General features: G+C 45.4%; 1 protein-coding gene across 1 annotated transcript; it reads right to left on the bottom strand.

The window, feature by feature from the left end:
- Positions 1-622: 622 nt before the first annotated feature.
- SLC25A27 (solute carrier family 25 member 27) lies at positions 623-14096 on the bottom strand. Its single transcript, XM_075148007.1, has 9 exons — positions 13994-14096; positions 12275-12466; positions 11442-11526; positions 7586-7708; positions 6712-6824; positions 4871-4955; positions 4041-4133; positions 3595-3697; positions 623-2230 (listed from the first exon to the last, which is right to left on the bottom strand). The coding sequence occupies exons 1-9, from the start codon at positions 14094-14096 to the stop codon at positions 2159-2161; spliced, it is 969 nt and encodes a 322-aa protein (XP_075004108.1). The 3' UTR covers positions 623-2158.
- Between the last annotated feature and the right edge of the window lie 1593 nt (positions 14097-15689).

Here is a 15689-nt window from a genome sequence, read left to right as displayed (position 1 = left end):
CGGGGAGGGTGACACCGGACCGAGGGACAGCAGCCAGCGGGGCTGTCCTGCCTGTGGATGGGGGGGCCGCAGGCAAGCACCGCCTCTGAGGGCCTCGGGAAGCAGCAAACGTGGGTTCTCTGGTGGCCCCCTCGAGATGGCCTGGACTGTCACACTGCTCAGTTTCATCTGTTTGGCTCTGCAATTATGTCATTTCTCCCTGGTTTTGCCCCCCTTTTCCCAGGCAGACCTTTGAGGTTTTGATGGGGCTGCCTTCCAGCCTTTAGGGTCAATGGTCAGAAGTGGAGGTGTGAGGAAGAGGAAGGCCCAGGACTTCAGCGAGCCTTTCATAGGCCACAGGAGAGTCCAGCCAAGGAACCTCAATGCCATCCTCGGGCTAATTCTTGGCTTCTGAAACTGAAGCTGGTAAGTAAATAAATATGGCCAAGTGCTTCACAGGGTAGAAACTTCTGCTTGAAAAATTTGGAATTACAAAACACTAAGAAGTAATGCAGAAAGTGGCAAGTTTTCCTATTCAAATTATTTATTTTTTAATACAAAATAGTAGGAATCGGCGCTGTTACGAATCTCTAGTGTTTCACGCTCAAAAAAAAAAACTTTATTGAGAGTTAAAACAGTTTTTCACTACAAGACTTTTAAAATTACTTTTTTAAACTCAATAAATCAGGTACTTCTGCATATCCATTGTCAGGGTTATCTGAGTGACAGGATTGCAGGCAGGACCACTCAGGATGTAACTGAAGAAGCAGCTTTGCTGGTTTATAACTGCGGGTGATGGTGTGCAAGAAGAAAGAACTCAGATTAGTTTCTCAGATTAGAAAACAGAAATCTGTTTTCTGACAACTCGAAAAATAACAGTATTTCTGAACAAAAACCTCTGACCCCCTAATAATGGTGAGATGAATTTTTTCCAGGCTGGAATCACACACCCAAATGCATGCACTCACAACAGATCTACCATACAATCAAAAAGTACAAGTGCAAGCCAAGAAGACGCCCAAGCTGTATTTAATCAGAAATTAGCACATTGAAGATACTAGTTACAAAGACTAGTCTAGAAGAAATCAGAGAACTAAGTCTTGTACAGTCATTTAATTACTAGGTAATGCTAAATCAAAGCCAGCTTTGTTTTGTCTACATTATGATTGCTTTTATACCACATTTTTGCCTCCTGATTGCCAAAGATAAACCTAATAACAAACAGCAGCAGTCCCCTTTCCTATGAAATCTGGAAAGCTTTAGGTTTAAAAAAAAAAAAATCACTCATATTCAAACATTTAGTGTTTTTGAAGAGAACATTATATTTTCACCTAGATTTAAAATGGGCAGAGTGCGTATTTCTATGGAAAAGTGGTACCTTAATGACCCAGTGTGCCACGTCACCACTGGGACCCTCAAAAGACAAGTAGTTCAACTCGGTCCTACAGACAGCATGTGTATTGTGAGTCCTTCAATAGGGGCAGAGCAAACTAGGCTTTTGATTTCCTGGGGACAGGACTGCATTTCACTCGTGGATACTACTCAAATGGTTGAGTGAAGAGGTCAGGCGGCCTCCGGGAAGTAAGAGGAACACAATCCCTTCCACTTTTTGTGCAAAGCAAATTTGAAATCAGGTAAACTGCTTTAATCTTTTTCAGTTTCACTACAGGCTTGGTTTGCTGAGGCATCAAACTAACAAGAGGTAGTTCTTCATGTGTGTGCAAATGTAATAACAACAAAAATTCCCAAATAATTTTATAGACTGCTTAGCCACAGAAGATGTTCAGTGCTGCATTGTTCAACCTGCTTTTGTCCTTAACAATAGGAAGCATCTCTATTATCAAACAAGCAAACAGTATTGTATTCTACTTGCGTGGTAGATTTTTTTTTTACCTGTTTACTGTTTCAGAAAGCTGATGCTGGCTGCCAGCTGAAGTATTATTGTGGCATTTTTATCCTGTGGATAACTTAAATTTCATATAGCAGTCTGACAAGCAAATAGTATCCTGGCTACTCCTAACCAGTAAGGACTGGATCTGGGGCAGCAACGTATACATGTGATCCTACTGCCAATCTCCTAAATAAATTAGTTCCCTGTGGGGTCGGGATGCCTTGTGGAATGAGAATTCAGCTTTCCGATTCTTCTTTGTTTTGTGAATATTGAAGTGGTTTCATAATTTTAAAAAGAACTAACACCACAGATCCTTCTGATTTGTTCATACGTAAGCCAGAATACCAGTGACCAAGGAGCCTGTGAAAGCAAACACTGAAGTTAGAAGCTTAAAACAGAAATGACCCAAAAAATAAACCCATTAGATTAAACTGTCTCCTCTTAAAAATCGTATTCTTAAGCTCAATCTCATATTATGTCTTTCATACAAAAACTGTAGTGTTACATATTGGGTTAGGGCTACCCAATCCTTCACAAGACACATGAAACTCGTTTTTTTCAGCTTGCCAACCCATAAGCGTTTGACCTGAAATGTTTCATACTTGAGGGCTACTTCAAGCTGAATGCTGTTTCAAAAAAAATTTAAAGGGTTTACGTGTTCTAAAAGCTTCATCAGAAAATTACTCAGTTCTCCTTGCATAAAATTTATATCCTGCACCCATTTAGTTGAGATGCTCTACTTTTTTTCTTTTTTTGGCAATAGATTGGTGTTTGGCAAAAGGCTGCCTTGTGCCTAGGAAACACCTTTTCCTGCTCCTCTGAAACACCTGCTAAACATTCCCAAAATTACAAGCCTTTGGGAAACCTAAGTTGGCGTATGCTCCATGGAAATTTTTAGCTTAGTAGTAAACTCGCAAAGACTCCATCAATACTGAATGTGCTCCGGCTCAGGGACACAGGGACTGAGCAGAACCTTCCTATAATTGCTCTTACTAGAGGCTGTAGCCACTGTTGCGCTCAGTTAAATTAGAGAAGGGAGGCTTTTGCCTTCCATCTTAGTGCTCAGTCTGTTAAGTTCAACAGTGTCAAGACCTTAAAGCCAGCTGGCAGAGTCTAGTCATAGCCATACTGTTAAATTCTTATAGACTTGAAAAAAAAAAAAGGTGGTCATATCTAAATTTGCTATTGTGAATTGTCCCTTGCCCAAACTAAGAGTCTAGACAGCCAAGTTCCCCTTTGCAGGCTCTAGCTGCTGCTTGGCTTAATTGTACAGATGTAGCTTCAATGGCCCAGCAGTATGCAGGAGAAAGCCGCTAGCCTGAATACAAGAGGGACAAAAGCGAGATCTAGGATGGAGCAGTAATAAAGCAATTCAGGGATCAGGAGAGGAGGAATGAAAATAAGAGGGATGCAAAGGGAGTCCAGAGCTGGGAGCAAGAAGGGAACAAAGGAGAGTTTAGGAAGGGAGAAAGGAGGGAGCCTGAAATTGTAAAAAAAGCCATTAAGCAGGACAACATTTTCCAAATTAAAGAGATGCAAGAGGCAATGTGGGGAAGTGATGCTGCGTGCAGTTGTGTCATCCACTACATAAAACTATGCTATCTGCAGTTAAATAAATTGAGAGACCCAAATAGTTTTGGAAAAGTGTTGACACAGGAAGAACTCCTTACATTTTAATGCCACATTGTTCAACTGTCTTCCAAAGAGAGTGAAAAGGCGCTTACCATTCGCATCCAAGTTGGTATAAAGCCTTTGTATAGAGACATAAACCCTTCACCCTGTACAGTTTGAATCAAGCAGTCCATGGAAGACTTATACAGCAGACCTCTGGCAATGTGCAAGGAGAACAAATACTGTTAGGATTACAAATACACAATTTAAAAAAATCATCCCCCCTTCCCCGAAAAATTATCTGTATCAGATAAATTTGTAGAAGCAAGACCTCTTTTGTAAGATCACTGGAGTCTCATCAGAACTCAAATCCACTAAGGAACTGGGTATGCTTAGGTCATCACAACAAACCTCCCTGGACATGCAAAACTAAAACAATAAAATGATCATCAGAAGGATGAAGAGCAAATTGGAGACTTAGCACTTCACTCCCGGTGAAATCAGTGAGACTCAGGGTTTCAATTCTCTACTGAAAAGTCCGTCTCTCAAGTGTCTGTACCTTCCCTGCTTATCTCTTGGCTGGTTCATTATCCGGGTTTTGACCACGTCAGCAGGAGTTCCCAGAACAGCAGCTACCAAGCCAGAACAGCAACTGTCAACAGCAACAGATACTTAAAGAAGAAACTAAGATTTATCACGGCAATTTAAGCATCATGATTCCAGTTCTAATAATATATAATATAATATAATATAATATAATATAATATAATATAATATAATATAATATAATATAATATATTAAAACAGTTATCATGAAGTCATGAGTAATACCTCATAACTTAACATAAACTTGATTTGGGAGGAGGCTTGCTAGTATTGCTCTTGCTCAGACGTCCTCCCAGCACCAGCTTCCCTCACCTCTGTGTGCAGTTCTGAGACAGGGATAAAGGACCCACAATAGGCAATTTATGATATTGTTTATATAAAGCAGATTTCTTCATAATTTAAGGGAATAAAAGAGGTTGTTCTGCAGAGTTTATATTGCTCATTCTTACAGTTTGCTAAAATTAAAACTAGGTTAGATAAAATAGTAGTAATTCTAGAAAAGTGAAAAATCCTGTGCTCTCACAGATGTGTGAGGTGTTTAAATGCATCAGCAAGGCACTTCTAGTGAGGGCAGTTTTGTAGCAATGGTTGCATCCTTTGTCTTGTGTCTTTTGTACAACGATGTCTTCTCCCGCAAAAAAAAAAAAGTAGTTATAAAGGTGCATTTTATCAGCAATATCACTACCAAAGAATAGGGGCTTCTGCTAGCAGAGAGGCGCAGACCAAGACAGCGAGGCTGGCAATGCTCCGCAGCGGAAAAGGGGTAATCGGGGAATACAGCACCTGGCAACACTGTGAGTCACACTGTTGTCCACAAGTGGCGTGTTCAGAAGCAAGAAGTGTTTCACTGAGTCGTAAGTGGTCAGATCTGTAAAGAGGATAATGAGAAAAAACAGCATTGTCAGAAGTAAATGGTGTCTGTGCTGTTCATTACTGACATAGGATGGAGTCTTGGCAAGACCTAAATTTCCAGTGCAGCTCCTCCCATTGGCACAGCTAGCACTCTGCTCCCAGTTTCTGATGATGGTTGTGGCACCTAGGTCTTGTCGTTAGACATGTGAGTACGTGCTCCCTTCCACTACTGTCTTCTCTGATTTACCCTACAAATGATAAAATGGATCTCAAATGGAAAATTCTGCAAAATAACTCATTAACCGAACCCAGAAACGTCATGATAAGCACGGTTCTACCTCTTCCACCTCTGTGCAAGTCTTATAAAAATGTTAGAAACGTTAGACAAAAAAAGTAGATGATGTCATGGAAGTTATATCATGTTCTTCTGAAAGCAGACATGAGTTACAGCATCTGGGCATCTGAATGAAAGACAGTGATCTGAAAGTTAACACAAGATCTGGGTTACATTTCCAATGTCCTGACCTTAAAACTTAAGAGCCCAGCCTACTAACCAGAATGACCCTCCCAGTACTTTGTAGTGCTGTATAACCCAAACATACCCAGTGGAGATCATTTCCCACTTGTAAAAAGAGTTTGCTTGTTTAAGTTCACATGCCAAGACTGCACATTAACCTTGTGTATGGAGATACATACCTCAGTTAACAGTCTTTCTATAGCCCTCATTTAACAGCTCCTGCTGCAAACATTATCCATCCAGTGACTCCTTTACTACTGCTTAGCAAGGTGTAAGCTTACACCACCTCTGATTTTCTATCTTCAAAGATATTTTTTGGTCATGCTGCTAACATATCCCTGTGCCGAATGACGTAGAAATTAGTAGCTGTCATGCCAAAGAAATTTAAGCATGCAAAATAAAAAATTGCCAAGGCAGTGCTATAATATGTGCCACCAAGCACAGAGCAAGTGTTTATGGTGAGCACCCACAGACAGTGTCTTTTGGTCCCAAAGACATCTCCTTCCTTAGGTTATAAACAGAACTTCAGGAAGGAGAGCAAAGACCGTCCAACATATCCTAGCAGTTTTGGAGAGTCACAGGAAAACTCTATCTATATGTGGAAGGAGTGAGTGCTTCTTGGATCAGCCGAGGACTTAGGCAGCCAATTCACCTTAGAACCCTCAGTCCCTGCCTGAACTACACCGTAGGTGTGTACCTGACTGCAGCTCCATCACACCATGCTTGGGCTGTGGATCTTGTTGATCTGGACACTGACCCATGGACTGACTTGCTAGTTCGACCTTGGACCTTTCTTATCACCACGGACCTGCTGGTGGTCACTGAGCTGTGTCTGACCCTGGTGATCCTCACCAGACCTGATGCTGGCTCAGCTTCCTGGCTTGGCCTCAGACCTGCCTCATCACCACACGCTTTCCTGAGGATCTGGATCTCGGTGGAACCTGGCTGCCTTCACTGGCTCTGCCCTGCTCACCTTGCTTGGGCACCAGGGAGCTGGGTCGTGGCTGGCGAGGTCCTTGCTCTGCTGGTCCCCTTAGCTCCCAGCTCACCATCCCTCAGGCTCAGGCACAAACTGTTATTTTTAAGCAACTTGATCTCCTCAGGAACAAAACGCTCAAGGCAGAAGTCACCTGCAGTACGCTTCAAACAAGTCCCCAGTGGAGATAAGCAAGAGACGAAGACCAGGGGAGCAGCTGAACTCTCCTTAAAGCTTAGATCCGGCCTCAAGCACTGCAGACCAAGCTATGAAATTTACCTCCCATGTTCACCAGAGCAGCTCTCTGGACATTCGGAACGCATCCAGCCCAAAGCCCCCGTATTCCTCCTTCAGACAGGATCTTCAGAAATGCATGGTGCACTCCTTGAAACCTGAAATCGATATGCAGCTAATAAGTAGAGAGCCCAGCTATGGAGAAATCTTTGCATATTCCACCACTTTGCTGCGCCAGCTCCTCATGTAGGAAAGACAATTTATACCTGTGAGGATCTGGCCCTCCAGATCCATTTTTTGATCCATTTTTGGATCCATCTGTGACTTTCATGCCGTGATATTTTACCAAACATACCAGTTGCCCTGGTAAGCAGCAATCTGGTCACTAATGACAGATGACCCTTTGATCGCACAGCTGGGTTGCAATACTAAATGTCTGAGACACCAAACAATGCCAGCAGTTTTGGATGCAAAGAGCAGCATGTCCTGGTATCTGCAGGAGGGTCTTGAGCCCTGCTGTCTGCAGGCGACCCAGCCCTTCCCTGTGCCTCTGCATCCTGCATGAGCCGTGTCCCCCATCCTTTCTTCCAGCTTCCCTTCTTCAGAAAGCATCCTTCCCTCCCCCTGGCAGAGCACTGACATGGACATGCTGCACATGTAGGATGGATGAGGGTTTGTGGCCTCTGGGACCAATACATCAGAATAAGGAAGGCAAGTATAAATGGAATAAGGAGGAAGTCTTGGATCCCCCACCCTCTCCACTGCCCAGAGCCATCACGTGCCTCCCAAGCACTGCTCTTCCCCCGAAAGGGCTCCGAGCAGCTAGGGAGAGGGGGTGGCAGAAAACAGACACAACCACACCCTCAGCCAAAGAGTAATCATTAACAGGAAAAAACCACCAGCTTCGAGAGGAACTGACCGTAACGGCTTTCCTTCCAGCTTCCTTTTTCCTTCCATCTGCATCTGCACCTTCACCAGATCAGTTGGGCTGGCAAAAAACTGTCCGATGGCACCCGCAAACATGCCTCCAACTACAGCTTTCCTGCCAAACAGGGAAAGAAAATGTGCTCCAGAATACACTGAAAATCTTTACAAATCTCAGTGCTCGAGCCGAAGAGTTCAGCAGCACGACCCAGGTAAAACAAGTGTAAATGGTTAGTCCTTGTATTAAGAGCCAAAGTTAAGGTAATAATTGTGGGGACTGCAGGTAGTTAAGGTAGTCAATAATACTTCCATCAATTTTAAGAAAGGTTTAAAACTTATCTGGGGAAAAAATCAATTTATTATACATCACCAAGATGCTCTGCTTCTTCCTCGCTTAAGGTTTAAAGACAGGATGGCAAGGTACACAAGTAAGGGATGGTGCTCAATATATTATAATAACTGAATGCCAATCTGAAACTCTAAACTGCTTGCTGATATATAAAACTTTTCTTTATCTCTCTACTTATTTTAGTAGAACCAGAAATTTCAGTATTATCCCTACTTCCCTCTTCCCATAGCATCAGGCATGACAGGTATTTGGTATTAGATTTTATAAATCCCATCCTAAAACCAGTTACATTTTGGACCCAAGATTTGATTTTGGAGTAAAATACTTGATTGGATATGATACTGTGTATGATTATAAAAGTACACGACTGACATTTTAACAGTAATTAGAAATTACCAAATTTCGCAAAACTTACAGAAAAATCTGCTTCATTCCCCACAGGCAGAGAGTTAATTCTGTGGCTATATACTGCTTGCATTGTCAAAAAAGGGATTGAGTGAGATTTAGCTGTCGCTGAATTGAACTTGCAAAACAGAGACTTTGGGTTTGCTGTTTATAGGGATCATATAAACATCGTATGGCAACTCAGGAAGAGTACAGGGATCTCGTTAGGTCGTGCAGAGTAGAAATTAGAAAGGCAAAAGCCCAGCTAGAACTCAACATGGCCACTGTCGTGAGGGACAACAAAAAATGTTTTTACAAGTATATTGACAAAAAGAGAGTCAAGGAGAATCTCTGTCCTTTTTTGGATGCGGGGGGGACGTTGCCACCAAGGACAAGGACAAGGCTGAGGTACTTAATGCCTTTTTTGCCTCAGTCTTTAATAGTCAGAGCAATTATGCTCAGGGTACTCAGCCCCCTGAGCTGGAAGACAGGGACGGCGAGCAGGATAAACCCCCCATAATCCAAGAGGAAGAAGTTAATGACCTGCTACGCCACCTGGACGCTCACAAGTCTATGGGACCAGATGGGATCCACCCGAGGGTACTGAGGGAGCTGGCGGAGGAGCTTGCCAAGCCACTCTCCATCATTTACCAGCAGTCCTGGTTAACTGGGGAGGTCCCGGATGACTGGAGGCTCGCCAATATGACGCCCATCTATAAGAAGGGCCGGAAGGAGGATCCGGGGAACTAAAGGCCGGTCAGCCTGACCTCGGTGCCGGGGAAGATTATGGAGCGGTTCGTTGTGAGGGCGCTCACGAGCCATGTCCGGGACAACCAGGGGATCAGGCCCAGCCAGCATGGGTTCATGACCAGGTGACCCGCCTCGTGGATGAGGGACAGGCTGTGGATGTGGTCTGCCTGGACTTCAGTAAAGCCTTTGACACTGTCTCCCACAGCATTCTCCTAGAGAAGCTGGTGGCTCACGGCCTACACAGGTGCACTCTTCGCTGGGTAAAAAACTGGCTGGACGGCCGAGCCCAGAGAGTTGTGGTCAAAGGAGTTAAATCCAGTTGGCGGCCGGTCACGAGCGGTGTTCCCCAGGGCTCAGTGCTGGGGCCGGTCCTGTTCAATATCTTTATCAATGATCTGGACGAGGGGATCGAGTGCTCCCTCAGTAAGTTTGCAGATGACACCAAGTTGGGCGTGAGTGTTGATCTGCTGGAGGGTAGGAAGGCTCTGCAGAGGGACCTGGACAGGCTGGATCGATGGGCCGAGGCCAACTGTATGAGGTTCAACAAGGCCAAGTGCCGGGTCCTGCACTTCGGCCACAACAACCCCAGGCAACGCCACAGGCTTGGGGAAGAGTGGCTGGAAAGCTGCCCAGAGGAAAAGGACCTGGGAGTGCTGATTGACAGCCGGCTGAACATGAGCCGGCAGTGTGCCCAGGTGGCCAAGAAGGCCAACGGCATCCTGGCCTGTGTCAGAAATAGTGTGGCCAGCAGGAGCAGGGAAGTGATCGTGCCCCTGTACTCGGCACTGGTGAGGCCACACCTCGAATCCTGTGTTCAGTTTTGGGCCCCTCGCTACAAGAAGGACATGGAGGTGCTGGAGCGTGTCCAGAGAAGGGCAACGAAGCTGGTGAAGGGCCTGGAGCACAAGTCTTATGAGGAGCGGCTGAGGGAACAGGGGTTGTTTAGCCTGGAGAAGAGGAGGCTGAGGGGAGACCTCATCGCGCTCTACAACTACCTGAAAGGAGGTTGTAGCGAGGTGGGTGTTGGTCTCTTCTCCCAAGTAACAAGCGATAGGACGAGAGGAAATGGCCTCAAGTTGCACCAAGGGAGGTTTAAACTGGACATTAGGAGAAATTTCTTTACTGAAAGAGTGGTCAGGCCTTGGAACAGGCTGCCCAGGGAAGTGGTGGAGTCACCATCCCTGGAAGTATTTAAAAGACGTGTAGATGAGGCGCTTAGGGACGTGGTTTAGTGGGCATGGTGGTGTTGGGTTGACGGTTGGACTCGATGATCTTAGAGGTCTTTTCCAACCTTAATGATTCTATGATTCTATGATTCTGTGATTCTATGATCATTTGTCTCCTCGGGAAGGATGCACATATTTAACTTAGGTTGACATCTGTCATACACACAGGAGCAAAATAGTGTCTTATTCTTCACAATCTGCTTCTTCACTAGCCAGGAAATTTCCATCTTTTGGGCTAAAATACACCACCAGAATCAGCAATCCTGCCTATTCTTATGCTCCCCATTAATAATCCAATGGCATAATAATTTCTTACCCAGGCAGTACATCAAGCAGCAAAACAGCGAAGCGTTGCCATACTGCTGCTGGACAACACATAACAGGATCCATCCCTCCTGCAGCTGGAAATCTGAGATGTACCAACTCTCGCTTCTTTTCTGCAAAGCTCCAGAGGAGATTTGACATGTCCATCATACCTTTGGAAATGTGTCCTCACCCCGTGTGGAGCTCATCGAGCTCTCAGGTGACCATGGAGCTGAGCAGGGCACAAGCTGCAAGTCCAGCTTGGCTCAGCTGAACCTCTGGTTTGCATTACGCAGGCAGCTGTAGAATTAGTCACGGTTACTCATGCTGGTGTCACGATTTGTGCAATAGCTCATGGCTTCTCCAACAGCCGTCACACACAGCTGTACGGTCAGCCACGACTCACTTGCACTTCCCACCATCCCCCGGCCCACACGGAAATAAAAGAGCTGCCACTACATCACAGACCTTGAGTCATGGTAAAGCTGCCCTGCCTCCACTCTCATCCAGGCTAATTGCTGCCATCCCAGGACAGCTGCTCCTATTGATGGGGTTTATCATGTTTCTCCATCTCTTTAGTAGAGTATCCTTATTAGAGGAGTCATGATCCTAGTTAAGCCTCTGAGAAACTTACTTCAATATTTCTTAGTCCTGTTCCCAGCTGAATGAAAATATACTGCCCTGAAACTAAAATCAGAAAGTCTGTATCAGTGCTTAAACCCCTACTTTACCCTCTTCAGGGTAGGTGAGCCATGAGGAAAAGACAGCTTTTAGGGCTGCAGGACTCCTACAATAAGGACAATCCCGAAACAGGCAAAAGCATAAATAGGCAGCATTACCAGAAAGGAAAGCTTTCATCCTCAGACCTGCCAAGCACAGAGTCACGGAGGTGTTCGTATGCAACCATTCGAACGCCAGAGTACACTGTGGAAAACAAAAGCAGGAGACGATTCGTGGGTCTGCCACTTCTGGAGGTCATGCTGTGATAGAGAGGTCAAGAGATTGGTTGTAATACAGTCCAGAACTTGCCTGGGTCAGCTGGTCACTGCTCTCATGTTCATGATCAAAATGGGGAAAGCGAGGGGGCTGCCTGGTAGCAATGTGAGAGCCAGAACTTTTTAGCATCAGAGAATCTCTCTGGCTGAGCCAGGAGGCAGCACGGCTTATGCCCACACACTAAGGAGATGTGACCGCATTGCTTCCCTCAGCTGGTGCCAAGAACAAAACCTCCCACAAGTGCTTTTGAGGTTTGTTGCTGTCACCATATTTCCAAATAAAACACAGAAAGCTGTTACCTGTGGCCAAACCACTGCTGCATTTCTTCATCCTAGCACTTGCAACCTTATCTTTTTTTCCCAGCCCGTGCCCACTCCCCTCAAATAAAAGATATTTATTGTTGTGAGGACTGAGTGCTGAAGACCTTCCTGCAAAGACTACAGGGGAATTATAGTTTTCCCAGAAGCCAGAATAAGGCTGTGAAGGATTGGGCAAGAGAGGAAAGAGAAGGGATTGAACCAGAATCCCATATATTTTGAAGTGGGATTGCAGGGTAAGCTGAAGAAGTCCTCACAGATATATTTAAAGTGCAACAATATACGGCAAGCTCACTCCAAAAGGCTGTTGGCCACAGAAGGTAGGAGCCAAACTTGTCCTATCATGAGCAGATAATCACCTATGTGGCGGTAGACGGCCGGCGTGGCTCCTTGCCAGAGCTTTCGTAAGCCCTCCTCCTGCACGATGCCAGCTGCGGTGCGCAGCATGCCGCGATAAGGGACCGCCTGGCCGGCGGCAGCTCCATTGCGATGAACGGCAGCTTCACCTTGGACCTGCAGTCGAGTTTTCGTGAGATCCAGGGGAAATGTCACTGAAAAAAAAAAGCAGGAAACAAACGTGACTGCGGGTGCACCTGCGGGGAGACCTGCCACACTGTTAACGTCTGTGCCACAGTCCCCCCTGTCAGGCGGCCAAGGGGGCTCTGCCAGCACCAGCAGGCAGCGGGGACCGTACCCAATGAGGGTGCAGGCAATTTGTGGAGAACAGGAGATTCACGTCCAGATCTGTTAAAAGTGGCTCTGGGCATGAGTAACCAAAATACATTCCCAGCAAACACCAAGTCTTTCTCCCTTATTTCTTTTTGCAGATTTGTTATGCAATACATGTACTTTCCAAGAGACTCTGGATTAAAAATCCTGTTCCAGTTGATCCCCTGAACAAAGATCAGTAAAATCTCTTATCGAGTGTGTGGCCTCTCCAATTCTGCCCAGCATAGTGGCAGCGCACGTTACAGTCAGGAACAACCCCACAGTGGCCATTGTAATGCAGACACATATGCAGGTGAGCATCTACCCTACAAACCACCCTAAAACATGCTGCTTTTCTGATGCAGACACAAAAATCATCTTTAGCTTGTTACTTCTCTCACTGAAATAACTGGTGGGCAGGGAAGGTAGTCCAACTCAATCTCAGCTTCCCAGGGCTGCTCCTGAGACAGTATGGGTACATATTTTCTGCCCCTAATTTCAGTTCCAGGCCAGGAGTGTCTCACAGGGTGATGGACCTTCCCAGCCTGTCTCAGGTGGTGAGTGCCCGGGAGCAGGGGTTGTCTTTGGTTCAATACCTCTGCGACACACCACGCTACAGGGCCCTTCCAGAGCAGGACTTGGAGGTACTAGGGGAATGCAGTCACCGCTCAAGGCCTCAGCAGATTTAGTCTATTTGTGCATTAAGTTTGGTATTCATGTTTAAAGATTAGCAAAGATCGGGAACTTACAAATCATTAGAGCAATTGAACAGATTTGCCTGTAAGAGCTTGTTGAAACTCTATAGAATATGCTGAGAAATATTCCAAATAAGTTATTGATCACAAAGTAGTGCTGTGCAGATGCCACGGTGCTGCTTTCCTGCATTTCAGCAAGCAGTTTCCTATCTCCATTTTTACAGATATCTCCACTGTAACCGGAAACATGAGATTTGATTTTTCTTTGATTAACCCACATTAACTATGTAAAGCAAATTCCTGAAGAACTCAGCCCCTTGCTACTTAGGAAACAGATCATCTTGCCTCTTTAGTCTTCTTCCAGAAACCCAGCGAGCGCAAAGCTTAAATTAGTCACAACTGCTCTGTGTTAATGACTGCAGCCCTTCGGTCTCGGCGGCAAAGATTTCAGCCTCAAAAAACCCTCCCTCCAGCCACAGTCAGGTGGCATAAAACACTTGCAAGGCTTAAATTATTGAAAAGTCACGACGAGCAGAGTGGAACGAACAGATTTGCTGGAGTGGAAAAGCCAGAGTGAACACCGAGGAATGAGGCATCCGGGGACTGAAGTTCCCCCTGCCCTCCGTAAGTAAATTTTGACCCCCTTCCCTCTCGGAAAATCATGGTGAGTTGTACCTAGTTCTGCCACAGCCGCTGCACAGGCTGACAGAGCGAATTTGCTGGCTCGGGGCCATCTCTCTGGAAGAGGTAAGCTCTTCTCTTCTTCTGCAGGTGACATCTAGCGTCTAACATGAAACAAGGCTAACCAGCCACCCTGCGAGGGTCTGGAGCAAAAGCAGACCCTAGCTCAGCTCTGTTCTGGGTCGTTTAGGAGACAAATTGCTGAAGGTCGTGTTTCTCCAGCGGCAGCACCAGGAACTGCAGCAGCCCAAGTGCCTCCTGCAGAGCTGCAAGGTCCTTGTGCAGTGACACAAGAGATTCCTGCACAACAGGCTCCTGGGAAATGTAGTCTGTCACCAACACTACCCTCTGCCAGGAAACCGGCAGTGCAGGTACAGTCACGCACACAATTTTGCCCGTTATCTACATTAAAAAGATATATCAATAATGAGACCTCAGGATTATGAGAACACGTGTGGGCTTTATGAGGTGCTGTCATTGACAGCAGTGCCTCAGGAGCCCCAAACTGTGTCCCCGTGTCAAACAGCTGCACAGGCATCCAAGACGGATGAATTGGTCCAGATCTGGTTTAACAAAAGCTGCGTTAGCAACAGCTACATGCTAAGCTGAGTGCTAGAGTGCTGGAGTGCTTGTAGCAATTCACGTCTCCTGGGGATTAGGCACAGAGCAGTGCAGTTTGAGCATGGGGCACGCAAACCTAGGAAGACAGAAGCCGATCTCTGCCCAAAGCCCCGTATGTGAAAAGTTTAAAGCTTTTCCTGGTTGAATGCTGAAGCCCTGTTAATTGTGTGCCAGTCCTAATTTCTCTTAAATTAAAGTAGGCATATTTAGGTTCTCATCATGAAAAAAAGGGTAAGGCATGAGCTGTTCAGAAGAAGCTTTTCATTTGTTATTAAGGCTCAGCTGAATCACTAAATTAATCATTAGCCGTTAATCACTAATCCTCATGCTGAGGATTTGAGGATTTTTTAGGTCACAGAAATTTATGCCAAAACACCCCCCCACACACCCCTGTCTGACTGACTAACAATTTGGTGTGCAGTCCTGGTTGCAACGATTCAGACGAATGAAGGGAGCATTGTAGGTGAAATATTCAGCCAAAGTCAGGCGAATTTATCTTGTCAGTCACCAGCAATTGGTATTAAATTGGATCCTTCTTTGGGTTAGAATTCATTAGAATTGATACAGTGATAAAACAAACTACCAACAAAACCCTGATTAAAATGGGAAGAAGACATATTGCAATTTAATGCAAACATGCCTGGCTGCCCTGAGGGTATGAGTGGTTCAGAGCCTTATTCTAGACAGTTTATGCAATCTGCTGTTGGCACTTTTGTGCCTCCCTCCGTAGCTATTCTCTGGGCTTGGGTCAGCTTTTCTCACTATATATCAGCCTGTATATCATCGATTTGTAATTTAGGTTGGAGAGGAACTCTATAGGTCATCTAGTACAATCCTCTGCTCAGAGCAGGGATGGCTTCAGAGTTACATCAGGTTGCCAAGGATCTTGTTCAGTCACCTTCTGAAAACCTCCAAGGATGGGGATTTCACAACCACAGCCTGCTGGGGTGCCTAACCGCTTTGTTAACATTTTTTCCTTATATTCAGTCAGAATTTCCCACGTTGCCTCTCATCCCTTAGATGTACACCTCTGGGGACAGTCTCACTTTGCCTTCTCTATAACCATGCT

The sequence above is a fragment of the Calonectris borealis genome, chromosome 3, assembly GCF_964195595.1.
Source record: "Calonectris borealis chromosome 3, bCalBor7.hap1.2, whole genome shotgun sequence".
Taxonomy (NCBI): Eukaryota; Metazoa; Chordata; class Aves; order Procellariiformes; family Procellariidae; genus Calonectris; species Calonectris borealis.
The sequence above is the reverse complement of the archived record's forward strand: the minus strand, read 5'-3'. Positions and strand labels throughout refer to the sequence as shown.

Bases quoted from the DNA above. Each gene is read 5' to 3' on its own strand.
- SLC25A27 (XM_075148007.1), bottom strand. From the start codon at position 14,096: ATGTCACCTGCAGAAGAAGAGAAGAGCTTACCTCTTCCAGAGAGATGG. The intron at 12,467-13,993 runs GTACAACTCACC...TTTTTTTTTCAG, and splicing joins AGCGGCTGTGGCAGAACTAG to TGACATTTCCCCTGGATCTC. The intron at 7,709-11,441 runs GTAATGCTGCCT...CCTGTTTGGCAG, and splicing joins GATGAAAGCTTTCCTTTCTG to GAAAGCTGTAGTTGGAGGCA.